The sequence below is a fragment of the Nylanderia fulva genome, unplaced genomic scaffold, assembly GCF_048542155.1.
Source record: "Nylanderia fulva isolate GAGA-0341 unplaced genomic scaffold, ASM4854215v1 Scaffold14, whole genome shotgun sequence".
Taxonomy (NCBI): Eukaryota; Metazoa; Arthropoda; class Insecta; order Hymenoptera; family Formicidae; genus Nylanderia; species Nylanderia fulva.
The window spans coordinates 95,649-114,624 of record NW_028189622.1 but is presented as its reverse complement, the minus strand read 5'-3'; the positions used below and the strand labels follow the sequence as shown (position 1 = coordinate 114,624).

Genomic DNA, 18,976 nt, shown 5'->3' with positions numbered 1-18,976 from the left:
TTGTATCAGCTCGTAACAATACTTATTTAATAAAAAAGTTCTGCTATTTGTCTGTGCATAAAATATAATTAGCGAGAAAGGAATAACTTGAAGGAATATTAGTGAACAATTAGAAGTGAGATTGCAAGTTTAATAAAAAAGTTATATGTAAAATGCGCGTTTCACGCATATATATGTATGCATATATGCGGTTATATGTGGTGCTAACTTATCGGAGTTTGGTCGGTAAGACAGACCATCTCCAGCATCTCCTTAATTGAAGAACATGATAAAAAAATATTGTTCTAGCAGGATTAGAAATTTCCTTATATATACTGTATTTAATTAGTAATATCTAAATCCATATTGCTTAAATTTATAAGCTAAGTTATAGTGTTTGCTGTTATGTAAATAAAATTATATATATAGATGATCATTTAAATGACACTTTTTAAAATTATTTAGAATAATGTTTATATAGATATAGGCCGGTATTCATAGTCCGTTCTTATATTTAAGATCGTCTTAAGATCTCGTTCAATCAATCAAGAGACTCTATGCGGCTATTTGATTGGTTAAACGAGGCCTTAAGACGATCTTAAGAACCAACTGTGAATACCGGCCATATTTAGTTTAGATAATCATATATATAGCACATAAAAATATACTTAAGAGAGAGAGAGAGAGAGAGAGAGAGAGAGAGAGAGAGAGTGTATATATTTTTATTAAATAATAACTCTATATTCCTAATTTTTATTCTTAATATGTATATATAATATAATTAATATATAGCCTTTCTATTTTGAATATGTTATTTAATAATAATATATATATATATATATATAGAGAGAGAGAGAGAGAGAGAGAGAGAAAGAGAGAGAGAGAGAGAGAGAGAGAGAGAGAGAGAGAGAGAGAGAGAGAGAGAGTGTGTATTCCATTTTAATGTCTCGTATTTCAAATAACTTTTATTTTTGATTGTAGAAGAAAATGTTTCAGACAAAAGTTGTATGGTTTATTTGAGGGGAACATTCCAAGTAGAACAGAAAAATCAAAATAATGTCAATATGACGTCATATATTTTGAACTCTAAATTTGATCAATATAACATCAAAATATTATTTTGACTTTTTGTTTTCTACTTGGGATAAGACATGTCAAAAAATTGTTAACTTCAAATCTTTCCCAGGTAGCAAGCTGACATATTATTAAACATCAAAATGACGTCATCAACGTCAAAATGACGTCATTTGACGTCGAATGACGTCAGCTTGCTACCTGGGTTATAACTCCAAAAGTACTTAATAAAAAATATTTTATTATAGAATTTTAAAAAAACTCTTACAATAAAGCTACATAAAAAATAGGTGATTCTATTTAAGAAATCGAAGGTGACCTTCACGTAACTTCAAGCAATAACTATTCAAGATCAAACTAATGGCATCATCTCACGTTTCCCTCAAAATCATACAACTTTTGTCTGAAACATTTTTTTCTACCATCAAAAATAAAAAAATTATTTGGGGTGGAATATTAAAATGGAACACTCTATATATTTGTTCCCAATTTCTATGTCAATATCCCGCCAAAATTTTAACGTTCACTATTTCCTGCACTGCCTAGCGCATGCGCGAGAAAACCAGCTCGACTAACAACACTGTGTACGATTACATCATGGTCAAACTCGTCATATAGATGCAATCAGCGATCAGTTGCGTTCGAGTTACCAAAGTACACGGTTGTTGTTAATATTTCATACAATTCTTATCAATAATTTCTTGAAAGCACACCACAATTCAAAAATGGGTCACGAAGGAGAAGTCGTCCACATTCAGAATTCCGTAAGTGCTAACAGAAAATTTAGTGAAAAAAATTGCCAACGAATAATTTAATCTGTAAATGAATCACTGGGTATATGCATAATCAGAACGCGGTTTACACGTATATATACAGAGTGAGATAACCTTGAATCTAAGGAGCTGCAAATACACATATGCAATGCACACACCGAATCTTATATATTGCTATGTTGCCAAGCATCAAAGAAACGACAATATGACTATACGTTTACCCGATTTAAGTCCAAGTTATAATATCGATATTAGAACTACTGACGTTAGATGCCGTGTAAACGCTTTTTTCTAACGAAGTGTTATATCGAACTTAAAGTCGTTTGGTGAAGAGGCTTAAAAGGTTTTACTACATCGCATTGGTGTAAATGGTTTTTACATTTAGATCACAATCCTATTAGCATCCAATTTTTCGTACTCTTATATTAGTACTAAAGGAAATCCTTGACTCATTCGAAAATTATTGGCTATTTCAGCTTGATGGGAATAAGATAAGCCTGAACGTGTAAACATAACTTGGATTGGATCTTTTGCACAATACTAGGCAATAGCGGTAGAATGGCACCTATTTTCTGTTCTTGTTGATGGAATAGAAAATATTCATCAATAGAAACAGAGTAGATGCTATTCTATTGCTATCGTTAATTCCTATTGCTATATCGCTTAGCATCGCATGAGAGATTTTACTCCAGATTAACTGGAAAGGTGCTTTTCGGTTCAAGCATGACGCGCATAAAGCGACAAAAAATCTATAGATCACGTTACGTATATTATAGATTTTGTGTCACTTCGTCCGCATTATGCATGAATGCGAAAAACACTCGAAGATAGCGGTACAAATTGTATTGCACAATTATATCGATTTTTTAATTTATTACATAGAGGTGAACATTTTATTTCTGGATTGAATAATTGTAAAAAATGTACTGGGAGGCTATCTGTTTTTGCATGTTCCCAATTTTTGCCATCATATATATGTATCTTTTTGTACAACTATATATAAGCCTTAAATTATAATTCTATTAAATTACACCTAAAATTAACTGAAGAATGTAATTTTGTGAATATTTATTTCCACAAAAGACTTAGTTTGCAAAAAACTTTATTTTTAATCGCTTATAACTCGAAAATTATTGTTGTTGCGACATTCTCACTAACAATGAGACAAAATCGTCTCCAAATGGTCCCAGGAATTTGTCGTTAAAAGGTTATACGGTAGGTCTGGGACACCCTATATAATAATAATAATTTGATAAAAAATAAAATAATAAAATAAATATATATATATATATAAAATAATAAAATAATATATATAAATAATAAGAAATAAAATAAAATATACATATATATAAATAAAATCGTGTTAAAATACATGCGTGTGCTTCGTTCGGCTATGCCGCAAACTGATCGCGAGACACTACCGTGTCTCTTGATAAATAAATAATATAAAAATAAAATAATAAAATTAAAAAATATATAAATTAATTAATTAATTAATAATAAAAAATAAAATAAAATAAATAATTTAAAAAAAAACGCAATATTTCCCAATTGCGTGCTATAAGAATAGTATGAAGAAGGTTATGTGTGGCAACACTGTTCGTTCCAGTTTTTTTTCTTTTTGAACCTTTTTGGCCCTCGATCCTGGTCTCGTCCTTGAAGATAATCGATTTCGCTACACATTGTTCCATGAGAGAGAAAAAGAGAGAGATAGTCTTTCATTGCCAATCTTGCCAATACAATCCGAACGCAATTCTTGCGAAATGGCTATCCACAGATTGTCCTCATGGAGAAGACGAATGATTCACAGAACGAACATTACGTCAATCTTAAACAATTTTAATTATATCATCGTTCCACTATGAAGTCTTGATTGGTCCTCGCAAACGATGTATGACGTGAGCGATTGTACGTCAAATTTTTTTTCCGGTGTAACAAACGCAATTATTGATAAGATTATATTAACGTGAATATATGATATAAACACATATGATTGCCACGATGGCATCACATCGCTATATGTATAAAATATACAGGGTGTTAAATATAATTAGTCCGACAATTTTGAAGGGAAAAAGAAGACAGAACATAAATAACAGGCCAACTTGAATACCTAGCTAATTATTTAGATGTGCAAATAATTAATTTATTAACATAAGATTGAATATTATAAGTATACCTACGTTTCGACTGTAACGACAGTCTTCCTCAATATATATATTTCGTAAAAAATTATTAATGTTCGAAATTTTATTATTTAAAGTCAATTATTTTGAAAATTACTTTGAAACAATTATTTCTTGTTAATAATAATTTTTTCTGCTCTGTGTTTTGTTCAAGATTAAAATAATATAATTTAATTTTTTCACTTATATGTGTTTATTGTTCAAGTTTTAAGTCACAAACTCTCCTATTTCACATCATATGTAATATTAAACTAAATATCGTAAAAAAAAATAATATTAACAAAAAATGTTTGTTTTGAAGTCTTCTGTTTTCCTCCAAAATTTATCGGTTTATATATTTTCAACACACATAAAATAACTATAGTATAAATTAGTAAAATAAAAATGGTACACCTTTCTTTTTTCTTTTTTGTCTCTTGTATTTAATAAGATGATCTTATGATAACCAAGATTTATAGCTATATTTATTTCATGAATCGCAAAAAAAAAGTTTTCGGTATTTTACTAATCAAATTAAAAAACGTGTTCTACTAATTCATGTTATTAAACATGATTGGCAACATTTACCTCAATATATTTTTCAAGAAAAGAATTTGTAATTTCTTGCTTCGACGTCATAATTCAATATAGCTGCAGTGAGGTTTACAGAGTTTTTTCAAATTTTATCTTTTTTTTTCTAAATCTGTTTAACAATAAATATATTAAAGATTATTATACTTGCGAAGATATAGCTAGAAAAATTTATCGCACCCTTATCTTAAAAAATATAAGAGCCAGAATAATAAACAATAATAATTTCGAACAGGCATAGATAATATTTATAAGAATAATATGTATATCGTGCCATAAAAAATACGTATATATTTACAAACATCTATATATAATTGTAAATGGTAAAAATCAATAACGTGTGTTATAAGAAACTCTTAAGCTTTTATATCAGATAATTGACAATAGTTAATGATATTTAGCATTCTCCATTAGACTCTCTTCCTTCTTCTCCCCTCCCCCTTTATTTCAATCAAATAATCACAAAGATATCTATGATTTATAGATAAGACTTCAATTTATCATCGCGTCGAAATTAAAGAATTATTATTTTATTTAATTTATTATACAAATTTTATTAATTAATTATATACATTTGTGAAATTTTCAAGAATTTATAACGGAAATATTTTATCCGAGTTAATTTATATTGCATAGAATATCGCGTATATAGATATAGCGATGCGACGTTGCAAAATCAGCAACCTGTATACGATCGCATGTATACATATTTATAGAAAAAAACAGATATCAGATATGATCACGTGTATATGTGTTTTCATATTTAAAATTAAATAATTTTTTGAAGTAAAATTTTATGTGTTTTGCATCATAAAATTAAGATCTTTTCTAGATTAGGTGCTAAATATTTTAATAATAAATTTAATAATAAATATTGTAAATATTTATTATAGTTATATAATGTTATTAATTATTATAAATATACTTATAATAAATATGTTTTTATTAATAACATTATGTATATAAATATTAATTATTAAATGAGTATATATATTAAATATTTACTAATAAATAAATAAATAAATATATATATATATATATATATATATATATATACATTTAATATCAAAAATATAAATATTTATAAATATTTATACATTGAATGTTTATCTTCAAGCATGGTGTATATGATATGTTTGATGATACGACTACATAACGTTTTATGTTAACATCGGTATTAATTAGGAGTTCCTAGAAGTAACTAGAAACTCAATTCAATTTCAAGATTGAAGGAAAATTCTCAGAATTTCTCTGCTATTCAATGACAATTGGGCTACTTTTATTGTATAGTTATTTAATACTAACAATAATAAGTTATCTATTTAAAAGCATGCAAAATAAAATCCAATAAACAATAAACTTATATTTTTTATTTTAAACAAAACACGTTTTTATACATATATACATATATGTATATATATATATCATATATATATATATATATATATATGTATGTATGTATGTATGTATATATTAATAACTATAACAATAATTAATAATGACTAATGTATAATTAATTAATAAGAATTTTTTTATCGCAGTAATTATATATTTTGAATAAATATGGGCCGATTTTTCCAACTTCTCGGTAAGTTTTACCTGATAGATAGCATATTTTCGTCTCTTTTCAGATAAGTTCTAAAAAAAGAGACAAAGATATGCTACTTGTCGGGTAAAACTTATCAAGAGTTGGAACAACCGGTCCTATGTGTTTTTTGGACTGATTGCTGTAGTGTAAATAAATTATAAGCGCACTTATAAATATATAATAAAACAATGTGAAAATATTAATAAAATAAGATTTAAATAAAAAATTGAAAAGAAACCGCAAGATGTCCGTGAATTCTAATTAAGTCTGTGTGAATTAAATATTCACTATTAATTGATCATTCGGAAAGAAATTGTAGGAAATAAAGTAAAAATGTTTTTTAAATTTTAAGATACGAAAAAAATGATATAAGTTTAAGATAAAAACATTTTGTCTTAATTTTTATTTGGGTTTATTAAATTTATTCTGCAGCATTATTAAAGTAAATTATATTTTATCTGTATTTCTGTGATAGCTATCTTATATTTTTTCTTCTTTTTCTTCTTACTTTATTTATACATATAACAAGGTGTCCCAAAATTAGACCTAAACTTCAAGTGGTTATAAAATTGACAAAAATTGGCTTGTGTGTTTTGATGTTCTCAACTACCTGAAAATCAGTTTAATTTTGGGATTTATATTTAACATTTAACAATATTAATATATTCAACATAATATTTTTCCAATAATTTATATATTATATATAATTTGTGTTTTAATTGCTGTATGTACTTATGTATGTACATACACTTGATGAAAAACAAAAAATGAACTATTTTCTCATTTGTTATAGGATGATTTGAAGGCTAAGCTTACAGATGCTGGCAATAGTTTGGTAGTTATTGATTTTTTTGCCGTATGGTGTGGACCTTGCAAGATGATTGGGCCACTAATTGAAGAACTGGCAAAGGTTTTATCACATTCTATTCTTTTCATTCCATTATCAATCAAGCGTTATAAAATTGTTTAAATTAATGTAAATATCTTTTTTATACAGGAACTATTAGATGTCGTTTTTCTCAAGGTTGATGTGGACGAATGCGAAGACATTGCTGCTGAATATGAAATATCCAGTATGCCCACGTTTATTTTTATAAAAGAAGGCAAAGTAGTATGTATTCGAAATAATTTAAATTTTTTTACAGTAATATCATAGAGAAAGAGAACAATAATCAAATAAAATTTCTGTTTTTTTTTCAGTTGGAGACTTTCTCTGGCGCGAATTATGAAAAACTGAAAACTACAGTTCAAAAACACAAATAAATAATATACCATGATTGTTTAAATATATTGGTTTTTTTAAAGAACAAAAGTAATACTGAGAATTAGCACCATTTTAGACACATATTGAACAGCTATTTATGCATATATAAATAAAAGCAGCGAATTTTGCATTATGTCACAGATGTCTAAGCTAAAGTCGCCAACTTCAGGCTAGTAGTAGTATAGGTATCTGTGCATTGTGCACATTGAAAGAAACTGAAACAATGAGGATTTTTTTCTTTATAAACTGGAAACATTTTATTGTATTTTTTTGCGACTTTTTTGCAAAAATAAATGTAATCAATTTACAAATATATAAAATATAATTATGCATTCATATAGAGAATGATATATTGTGTGTATTTTTTATGTGTATAATGATGGCAATACAGAGAATGCTCCAGTACCAGACTTGCACGGTTGTCCTAACATCAGTCTACTCGAGGGTGATAATATATCGTCCTTTTTTCCTATACATCAAATAAATAAAAAAATTAAATATTGATTAAAATTAAAAATTTCAGAATATTGAATTGCATTTCTAACTCTTGTAATCAAATGATTGTAACTTTACAAAACTTAACTGCCCGAGTAGCAAACTGACGTCATTCGGCGTCCAGAATGACGTACATTTGCTGGGTGTTTTTATGTACTATATATATTATATGTATATTGGGTATATCATTTTACAAAATCCACACAAATATCTTAAAAATTTTGCGTTATCTTAATTAAAATATTTCAAATATAAGTTATTTCGTATTATGAAGTCATCTCTTTCTGATAGTGATTTTTATTTAATTTTGGATCAAAGTCTAGAGGATTATTTCAAGGTCAAGTTTTTTTTTTTAATGGAATCACTATAATTTTTATATAATCTATTTTTTACAATATTTGGTATAAAACTTTTTATGCACAAAATAATGAGGAATCAATTGGTGTAAAAAAAATATAAAATTGTTAAAAAAAATATGTAAGTAGCTACTTGCAAATTACATACTGGTCTCATATAAGAAAAATAAGGGAGATCCCTCTTTTGTTCCTTAAAAACTCAACATTTTTTAACCATTAAATTGTCAGGTTTCCTTGTTTCATTTAAGTAAAAAATTATATAAAATCTTACCCTGCAATGTCGCACTTTTCAAAAAAGCTAGCGAACTTTCAAAACTAATTTGCGTCAATGGTGAGGCGGAATTTTCCATTCCTTTCCGACTAAGTGGTTGAAACGTGCCGTCGAATGTCATATAATCGGCGATCAAAGATAGATGCCTGAAGTCCACAGTAATACCGTACATCTTGAAGACGTCCCTGACTTCTCTCACAATAACTTTATTCGCAGCTTCGATTCCATATGTTTGAGAAATATTGTAGATGTCATTGGAATACAGTTTATTTAAATTAAGTATATTATCGTATTTAAACATTTCCTGCAATAAAAAGAAAAATAAAATATACATATATAAAGAGAAAATAAAAGAGTATGTTTTCTATTTATAGATTGTTTTATGACACGATTTACTTGCCACTATATTTAAACCATCTGTTTTAAGAATTGTTTCGCCTTTATTTTGAAAAGTAAAAGCTTTCTTGATGCACGGCGTTTCCCATAAAACAGTTTTGTCTGCTGCATTTCTAATTATTGTTGGTAAATCTAATTTGATCATTTTGAGTGGTAACTGAAAGGAATTAAATATGTATTACTCATTTTTTTTAATATAAAGTCTATATTATTATGGATTAATTCATAGTATTGCTTTAGCAGATTGAACTACTTTTATAAATTCTGCTTTACAAAGATACAAAGTATACATAAAGATTATAACAATAAATTATATACAAGGTGTCCCATTTTAATCTATAACCCCTCGTAACTTTACAGGGAGCAGTCGTAAAGAAAAATGTTTCAGACAAAAGTTTTAGAGTTCAAAGGACGTCATCTGATGGTGACCTTGATCTTAAAAAAATTTTAAATTAAAATTCCTATTTTCTCATTACATATTCTTGTAGTTCATCTCTCTCTCTCTCTCTCTCTCTCTCTCTCTCTCTCTCCCCTCTCTCCCCCCCTCTCTCAAGAGTTTTCTAAAACACATAATAGTTTTTTTTATTAATAATGAGAAATAGGAATTTTAATTAAAAATTTTTATATTGATTTTGAAATGACCTTCAAATTTGACCCCTAAGGTCAAAATCAAGGTCACCATCAGATAAATTCTACAATTTTTGTCCAAATCATAGCAAAGCTACGAGGGGCGATAGATTAAAATTGAACACTGTACAAAGCTAGAAATACATACCCAAAATGTGAATTTACACCACGATAATTTATTTCTGTCGTAATCATAATCGACAGCATGCTCGTATGTACTTATGACAGTTTGTCTTTTGTCGGAAAGCTTGTCATCTTTTTTGTTATTCAATCTTTCTTTAGTATGATTATCCTCTTCATTATTCTCCTTATTCTCCGTGAGAATTTTACTCATATTATTATTATCCACATTATTTTCCTCCTTATCATAAGCAGGGTCATCCATCTCTTCATCTTCTTCTCCTTCGGACTCTTCGTATTCTTGATTCTCCTGATGACGCGACAACGACCTGCTCATCGTCGCGTCAGCGTCCTCCGCGATCTCTTCCTCGTCGGAGGACTCGTGCATCTCCCCTAAATCCATCCGCGTTTTTTCCCCGGTATTTTCCAGCATCGTATCGTCCGGGTCAATCTGATCTATCATCGCGTCCTCGTCGCTCGTTCGTTTCTTCTCAGCCTCGAAGTGCAACAGAACTTTGCTCGCCTTGGCGAGCTTCTGAATCTCCTTAAACATATTGCTGAAGAACACCTTCTCGGTACACCTGATCGCGTCCTCCGGACGGACGGAGAATTCTCCCTTATAGGATTTGTAAGGAATAAACTCAATCGTTACTGTATGCAATAATCTTCGATGCGAGCCCTCTTCCATCCTCCTGCTGATCGTGACGTCCTTCAACACGTCGCGAAGGACGCACTTGTTTAACTTCAATCTCAGTTTCCTCGCCTGTTTCTCCAAATTTGGTAGATCCTTCAGGAAGGGTATCTCCATACTCGGGGTTTTAATATTCTTCGACGCCATCATTAAAATTTCACGCAACCTGGGGATACCCAAAGTCACGTTCATGTCGCCACGTCCGGCGAAGTGAAAGGTGTTCAAAGTCATCTGGGTGGATGGCTCGCCTATGGATTGGGCAGCTAATAAGCCGACCGGTTCGCCGGGCGGACAAATGGTTCTCATGAGTTTGACGGATAACAAGTCTCTTAGAGTGGATTTCTTGATCCTTGGCGAAGGGGCAGAAAGGTACTCGTCCATCAAACCCTCTATTCGCTCCGGCAATACCCCGAATTCGATGTCCTGCCTGTACTTGGACGTCACCGGATCCGGACACGTGGCGCACAAGGCGCGAAAGGTGTCCTTTACCTCATCCTTGGCTTTCATCCACTTTCGAATCAAGGACAATGCGGCCTTGCTTCTTCCGCTGTGACCGTCGATGCATCTCCTCTTCAAAGAATTGGGATTTTGGTTCTCACTAGAGAACCTACCGAACTCGCTGACTCTTCTCTTTTGCAAGGCGGGACCATTTTTGCTCTCCCACTTCTTGATCTTCTTCGTCATCTTCGCGATCTCCTTATCATTCGTCTTTAGACGTTCTAATAATTCCGCGTCCACGATGGCGTCTTTATTGTCTACCAGAAATGGTATTTGTTCCTTTCGCAGGAATCGCGACCCCGGGATGTCGAGGCCGTCCTCTCCGTAATAAAACTGAATCAGACTGCCGTCGTAGTCCCTGACGGTCGCGTCGTAACCCACTACCAAACCCTCGAGATGCTTCACCAGACACCTCTGCAGATATCCGGATCTGCTGGTTTTCACGGCGGTATCTACCAGACCCTCCCGACCCGCCATGCAATGGAAGAAGCACTCCTGGGACTTGATCCCGGTCATGAATCTGTTGTCGATGAAGCCGCCGGCTCTGGGCGTCGGGTCGTACGCTAAGAAGCTCGATAGACTCTTCCCGCTGATCATCAGCGGCGGCCTCTTGCCTTCCAGCTCGCTCTGACCGAGCAAGCACGATATCTGCATGGTGTTAACCATGGATCCCTTCGCCCCGGACTGCACCATGAGCTGCAAGTTGTTGCTGGGGAACTTCTTAAAGAGCCCCAGCTGCAGACAGGTCTTATTAATATCGTTGGTGTAAACGTCTAATGCGCTCTTGTACTTGTGATCAATTTGCGCGCGAAATTTCGGATTGTCCCAATAAGAATCTTCAATCTTTTCCTTAAGTTCATCCGTGGAGGAATCATCAGCTAGCTTCGCGACGGACCTCTGTATATTCTCCCCGATCTTCCGGCAATTGGAAATGATTTCTTTACGCCTCTTGTCGATTTTCCGTGTTATCAGGATGTCCTCGACGCCCAGGGTAAATCCGCTGTACCGCAGATAGGTTTGGAACAACCTGGCGAAGGCGCTCAGCGTCTTGCTCGCGCACTCCTCGCCGTATAACTCGTAAATGCAGTGAATGAGACCGTAGGAGGTCGCTCCATAATGGGTCTTGTCCAGCACTCCACATAATAATTCCCCGTGACGAATCACAACCTCGGCTTCCGACATTGTTATAGGATCCTTGAACTCTACCCCGGACTTCCACGTTCGCGACGCTTCCATCTGCCATTCCTTCGCGTTTATCTTGGTATTGGAGACCAGATTGATCCGTGCTTTGCCCAAGGGAATAATATTGATGATGACGGTGGAAAGGACCTGTTTGCCCGACCACAAAGGTCTCGGCTTGACGATACTCGGTGCCAGGAGAGTTATGTCTCCCTGGACCGTCGAAAGTGCCGCGTAAATTAATTGTGTGTAACGCGTACGCGAGAAGAACTGACCCCTGGTGGTCAGCTGCACCCCGGACACCATGTAATCCTGTATGAGACCGCTCAACGGGGTCCCGTCCTTCGGCACCAGGTACTGGTTGCACACGTTGGCGATGGTGTAGCTCTCGCTCCTGGCCAGCTCGTTCTGCGGAAAGTGAGCGTTCATCTCGTCGCCGTCGAAGTCCGCATTGTAGGCCTTACAATTCGCGTAATGTAGGTGCAGAGTCTTCTCTCCCTTGAGCACCCGCGCCTTGTGGGCCATTATGCTGGGTCTGTGCAGAGTCGGCTGTCTATTCAGCAGCAGCACGTCGCCGTTTTGAAGGTGTCGGTGCACCGTTTTCACGCCGACAAAGGCTTCGTCGGTTCTGCTGGTCGTCAGCAGACGCTTCGCGATCGCCTCCCGCTGCATAGCGTCATTGCTTTTAATGGCCTGCACCGAACCATCCTCGTTCTCGATCAAGACCGCGCCGGGGTGAACGTTGGGTCCGTTCAGGACCAATCGTCGCAGCTCAACGACGTTCCAGGGCGTCACGGTCGTGGGGTACGTCAGTTTTCGAGCAAAGGCCTCGGGGATGCCAATCTCGTCGATGCTGAGGTCTGGATCCGGAGTAATAACCGAGCGCGCGGCGAAGTTCACTCTTTTACCCATCATGTGCATCCTGATGATACCTTCCTTCTTCTCCAGAATCTGCTTCAAGCCCAGACCATTGATGGACTCCGGGGTCCGGTTGATGTCGCGGTCCATCAGGTGGTCGACGTTGCTCTGCAGGGACTGCCAGGCGTTGTGCAGCTTCTCCACAGCCGTCTGACCTCTTATCTGCTCGAAGACGAGTCGACCCTCCTGCGGTAGCTGATCGGTCCCGCCGTCCTGGATCGTCTGTATGATGTTCCTCAGAACCAGACAGTCCTGGATGATGCTCTTGTAGATGTAAGTCTGCGGATGCTCTATCATCTGGCCGTTGACGAAGTTCACCGGCCGCACAATCGGCGGTAGGACGGGTATCACCTCAAAGAAGAAGACGTCGGTCGGGTACTCGATGTCCACGGACTCCAGACAGGGTATGATCAACCGAAGAAAGTCCTTCTCGTTGTTCCACAGTTGGCGCATGTACTCCTTAGACCGATCCGGCATAATCATCACCGTGTCCAGTTTGTGGATGACCTCGCGCGACACCATTTCCTTGGACGCGCCCTTGTTGTTGATCATTATCTTGTTCTGCAGCGTCGTGATCTTCGGCAGAATTTTGTCACAGTTCGTGCAAATCCCACTCTTGTTTCTGACGTATTGTTTTAGTATAGTGTCGACATAGATATGCCACTGTGTATTCACGGTCTTTATGTTGTTGCCAGTCTGTTCGTGATTTTCGGACGTGGGGTGGTTAAATCTGCTTCTGTTGGAGAAGTTTTGCATGTAGGCGTCGATCACTTCACGAATGTACTCCGTTTGTTCGTTTTCCTTCTGGACACTCGTTGACTTTATGTGCATCACCTCTTGATCTAAGGCTTCGAGATCACCGAGTTGCCCCTGATAGAGCAATTTTAACTTTGCAGACAATAGCATCTTGACGTATGTTGGTATTTGTAAGGTGAAACAATTTAAGCATGATAGTTTGAGCAAGGTGGATAATCCTTTGTGGAATAATGGATTGACTACGGAGACTGGCAATTCTATGTGTCCAAAGTGGCCTGGACACTTTGCGAGATTGTGTCCGCATGTGCTACATAACTCTGAATAATTTCTTATTGTACCTGTAATAAGTCGAATATGTTAAATATACAGTGTCCCAAAAGTCTGGAAACGGTTGAATATTTCTTGTACAATGCATTAGAAAAAAACGTTTTAAACAAAAGTTGTAAGACTTAAAAAAGCGCATTTAATGATAATTATATTAATTTGACAATGGGTGGCATTGCTAAAGTCAGATCAAGGTCACCTTCAATTTCTTAAATAGAACCTACTATTTTTTTTATTACATATTGTAACTTATCTCGAGAACTTTCAAAATCACTATAATAAAGTATTTTTCTCTTAAGTACTTTTTGAGTTATTAAGATTTAAAGTTGACTATTTTTTGACATAAAATGTAAAATATTTATATATATATATATATATATATATATTTTATACAGGGTTTGTCCGGAAAGTAATGCGTCGCATTTTTTTAAAAAAGAATTTATTGATCGCATAGGTAAAACAACTTAAAATTGTTCGAAGTATGACCCTTCTGCGTCAATACATTTTTGCCAACGCGATTTCCATGCGTCATAAGATTTCTGGAACTCCTTGACTGGGATGCTGTTCAGGGAGGCCGTCGAAGTAGCTTGTACGTTGTCAACCGACTCGAGCTGTTGTCCTTTGAGCTCCCTTTTCAGCCGAGGAAATAAAAAAAAGTCCGCCGGGGCCAAACTTTCTTGAGCATTTCAAAAGTTTCCAGCGGCGTCTTGTCCAGCTTCACGCAAAACTTTATCGCATAGCGTTGCTCTATCGTTCTCTCCATCACAAGTTCGACGCGACCACTAAGCAGAGGTTCACAGAATAAGCCGTCCTAACCCTCCAAGCGCATGGAAACAATTGAGCGACCTACCGTTGGAAAGCTAAGGGTACCCCCCTTCCTCCCCAACCGGTCCCATCGCTCTGCGATGTATAGTCGCGTCACAAAAAAATGCGACGCATTACTTTCCGGACAAACCCATATATATATATATATATATATATCTCGCAAAATATTCAGTTTTCAGTAATCATACCTTAATATTTTTATGTATGAAATAATGAGACAAATCAATTGATGTAAAGAAAGTTCTCGAGATAAGTTATAATATGTAATAAAAAATAGTAGGTTCCATTTAAGAAATTGAAGGTGACCTTCAAATGATTATACAAGATTAAATCAATGATACAATCTAATGTTCCACTCAAAGTCAAAAAAATTTTTGTTTGAAACATTTTTTCATATTTCTCATAGTTTTCAAAATCTTTGCCTGGAGCAATTGAAATTGTATATACAAGATGTCCTATAGGAAATTGCTAAGACTAATCAGCTGCCATTTTTGAATGCATACAGTTATTCAGAAAACAAAAATTGTGTTGAAAAAACGAAAGTCTATATCATGTTTTTAATGAATATAAATAAAATGTTTGTATACCAGTTTATTTTATTGCCAAAAAGTAACGAAAAAGTGTTAATAATCATATATGTAAACTAATAATAAATATTTTCGAAGTGCGCATCATTTAAATTTATACGAAGTTCTCTTCTTTTACGAAAACTCAAAAACTTTTTCTAACATATCATTTTTAATGTTATTGATGATCCTTTTAATAGCTGCTATTGAATCTGGCACTGCTAAAAATATTTATCATTAGTTTGTGATTTTATGTGATTATTAGAACTTTTTACATTACTTTTTATCAATAAAATAAACCCGTATACAAACATTTTATTTATATTCATTAAAAAATGTAGACTTTCCTCTTTCCAACACAATTTTTGTTTTCTCAATAACATGTTTGCATTAAAAAATGAAATACTGATTAGTTTCAGCAATTTCCTGTGGAATACCCTGTATTATAACTGAGAATACATCTTTCTATTTTCTTTGAAATATAAATTGTTCAATTTTAATCTAAAATCTAAAGTATAGTTCCTGAAAAGTTGGGAGAATCATAAAATTAGAACACTATTATAAAATTTTGCTATAAAAAATATAAAAAATAGAAAAGTATTATAAAAAAATATTTAACAGTTAATATAAAACATCTTTTGTAACAAAATATATAAGAATAAAATATTTTACCTAAAGCTGGATCATACAATCCACCTTTCAGTGGATGTCCAAGGATGTTAAAAGATAGAGGTGTTCTGATCTTTGTCACACTCAAGTTCCTTATATCATTTGCCGTAAACACTGAGAATAATAAATGCTGAGAGTCTTGATGTTTTGGTGTTAGACGTTGCTTATAATATTTCATTTTCTTAATATTTAGCTTGCATAAATCTGTAACAACAATATTGATTATAACAGCAATAATTTTCTATAAAATATCAACATGAGACAAAATATTGCTAAATATGCTTAAAAATAGCTATAGAACTTAGAAATAATTATTATAATTTGCAAAATTTTAGTAATAGAAAGTATATAAATATTTCTTTTATCAATATCAACAAAATTGACACAACTACATATTTTCGATTAATAAAAATGGAAAAATTAAAATTTTTGTTGTAAGATACAAATAAAATTAAAATGTTTTCAATAAAAAAAATATTTCTTAATTTCATATCACATTCTATATTTTGATCAATAAAAATCAATATAAAAATGATAGCTTTTATTATTGAACTTTTATAAGTGTGAATCTATTTTACATTCAATTTCATTAATTCAATTCGAGTAATTTTTTCATAAATTTAATTTAAATAAAAATAAAATTATTTTGTTCTTATATGTTTAATAAAAAATAATTCATAGCATTTGTAGTAGAGCTCTTATTTTATTTCGTTTTTCGAATATACGTGTAAACGTAAAACATTTATCCGTTTACATTTATTTCTAAAAAAAAAACGTTTACTTGTAGGAAAACGTTAATACACGTAAAGTTCACTATTATACGTTTAAATGAAAATATATAATTAACATATCCGAATAATATACCTTTTCCCATACACGTGTTTAAATCTATTTATCTAATCCCCTATTGAGTGCAAGAGAATAATATATATATATATATATATATATACACAATATAAATTAAATAATTTCAATATATTTAAAACTAATCGTATATACGTATATTACCGTTTAAACTTATAATAGGTCCTTAAAACACGTGTACAAAAAAACATTTATATTATACGGATATGTTATACGAATGAACGTATTTATACGTATAATAGCGAGCCCTAATGTGCAATGCATATAAAATGCACGTGTAAACATTGACATAAAAACGAAACCCAACCTACAAAATAATCTAAAAAATTGTTGCACTTACATTTAAAAGTGTAATTTGAAAAAATACGAGTAAAATAAATAATATGTAATTAGGTAATCTGGAAATTTTAATTACCATTTGTTTTTGAAAAGAAAAATAACTTATTTGATGTTTACAGTTCGCTCACCTAACCTATCAACCAAGCGGATAGTTTTCTTTTAATGATCAGTTGGCTGCACTCTCTTTCAGTTCTTTGCACTTTTTGCATGTGAGCCGAACGTAACCGAGATTTACCGAAGTCAGCGTCCAATCGCACACGTCTTTATTTTATCCAAAATTTTATTCTCCAACAAAACGTGCGTTTACATTCAAAATGGCGTCGAAGAATTTCTTTTCCATATTTCAAAACCATTGGCGCTGTTTTAATAATTTTAAAATTACTTAGATGAAAATATGTAAATACATCTTAAATAAGATGAAAATTATTTTTAAAATCTCTCTTTTTAAAAAGTTACAAGAAAATGTAAATTATACCCAAGTAGCAAAATGACGTCATTATATAAACGTCAGAAATGGCGTACGTTTACATATAAATATATATTTATACTTTTATTTATAAGTTATAAGTTGTTCATAAGTTTTTAACGCTTACTGTGTTTAAGTTCTACAACTTGAGTATTTTTTCTATTTTTTTATCTAAACCATTCTATTATTTTATCTAAACCAAAGTATATCTGAACATTTTATCCTAGATAATCTCATTAAGATATATAACACTTTTTTTATTTAATCTGCAGGTATAGATATATAACATCTATTTTTATTATTTATATATGTATATAAATATAACCTGACGCCAAAATTTAATCTAGATGATCATTTATATTTGTTTTTATTATCAAGATCTTTTATATTGTATATATGCATATTAGACCAGTGCAATTAGGTACGTGTTAAAAAGACCAAAAACGGAAAAAATTAATAACAGGACGGCTCTTGGTGGAATTGGTAGATAATTTTGCACTGATTACGGGGGAAAAAAATACAATTTGATCAAATGTATTTTAGGGTGTTCTGGGGTGACTTTTAGGGGTGGCAAACGGTTTTTTGTGATTTCCGCCAAAAGTTGACCTCGGATCAAAAAATGTTTTAAGAAAAAGTTGTAGATATTAAAACGATCTAAAACTTTTGTATACATCATTTTTCACATAACCTCAAAATTTTCGAGAAAAATTTAAAAAACTGTGTTTTTCGTAATTATTTTTTTTCTCGGACAAAAAAAAATTTTTTTCACCAAATTTGATGGAAACTTACCTTTTCATGTCCCAAATAAGCTGTAATTTTTTGGAATAAAAATATTTATAAATTTAACGTATAAGACGGGCAACAAGAGCCAAATCGCGGATGACAATGCGTTATCCTAACGAAACTAAATAATTTTTCGTTAGAAATAAATACCGGTGCACAAAGCAAAAATATTTATGTTTCAAAGTTTTGTTGACGTAAAACCGAAAAATTACCCCTAACTTCAATCGAAAAATCTCGTAAAATTAAACTATCCCAAATATTAAATTAAATTTTCCCAAATATTTGTGCAAGAATTTATGTTTAATCAAATTTTGACTGAGAAAATTAATACTGCACTTATAAAAAAAATTTGCAGTTAAGAGAAATTGCAAATAATTTTGAATAATATAATATTAATGC

General features: G+C 32.5%; 2 protein-coding genes across 4 annotated transcripts; one reads left to right on the top strand and one right to left on the bottom strand.

Annotated features, from left to right (window-relative positions):
• Window positions 1-1,609: 1,609 nt before the first annotated feature.
• Window positions 1,610-7,784, top strand: LOC114936382 (thioredoxin-2). The gene is made up of 4 exons (XM_029309561.2): window positions 1,610-1,817; window positions 6,964-7,080; window positions 7,168-7,281; window positions 7,371-7,784. The coding sequence occupies exons 1-4, from the start codon at window positions 1,779-1,781 to the stop codon at window positions 7,431-7,433; spliced, it is 333 nt and encodes a 110-aa protein (XP_029165394.2). The 5' UTR covers window positions 1,610-1,778; the 3' UTR covers window positions 7,434-7,784.
• Window positions 7,196-18,666, bottom strand: RpI1 (RNA polymerase I subunit RpI1). Of its 3 annotated transcripts, none has more exons than XM_029309559.2 (7): window positions 18,584-18,666; window positions 17,405-17,686; window positions 16,129-16,329; window positions 9,728-14,079; window positions 8,957-9,109; window positions 8,557-8,860; window positions 7,196-7,903 (listed from the first exon to the last, which is right to left on the bottom strand). In XM_029309559.2, the coding sequence occupies exons 3-7, from the start codon at window positions 16,301-16,303 to the stop codon at window positions 7,800-7,802; spliced, it is 5,088 nt and encodes a 1,695-aa protein (XP_029165392.1). In that variant the 5' UTR covers window positions 16,304-16,329; window positions 17,405-17,686; window positions 18,584-18,666; the 3' UTR covers window positions 7,196-7,799. The 3 variants fall into 3 exon arrangements, with proteins under 3 accessions (XP_029165392.1, XP_029165393.1, XP_085336171.1); XM_029309560.2 differs by having other exon boundaries at window positions 17,457-17,686; XM_085480045.1 differs by lacking the exons at window positions 17,405-17,686; window positions 18,584-18,666 and adding an exon at window positions 17,330-17,395.
• Window positions 18,667-18,976: the final 310 nt, after the last annotated feature.

Coding starts and splice junctions, on each gene's coding strand:
- LOC114936382 (XM_029309561.2), top strand. CDS start 1,779: ATGGGTCACGAAGGAGAAGTCGTCCACATTCAGAATTCC. Junction 1,818..6,963: donor TCGTCCACATTCAGAATTCC/GTAAGTGCTAAC, acceptor CATTTGTTATAG/GATGATTTGAAGGCTAAGCT. Junction 7,282..7,370: donor TTATAAAAGAAGGCAAAGTA/GTATGTATTCGA, acceptor TTTTTTTTTCAG/TTGGAGACTTTCTCTGGCGC.
- RpI1 (XM_029309559.2), bottom strand. CDS start 16,303: ATGAAATATTATAAGCAACGTCTAACACCAAAACATCAAGACTCTCAG. Junction 9,110..9,727: donor GGTGTAAATTCACATTTTGG/GTATGTATTTCT, acceptor AATTCCTTTCAG/TTACCACTCAAAATGATCAA. Junction 8,861..8,956: donor CAGATGGTTTAAATATAGTG/GCAAGTAAATCG, acceptor TTTTTATTGCAG/GAAATGTTTAAATACGATAA.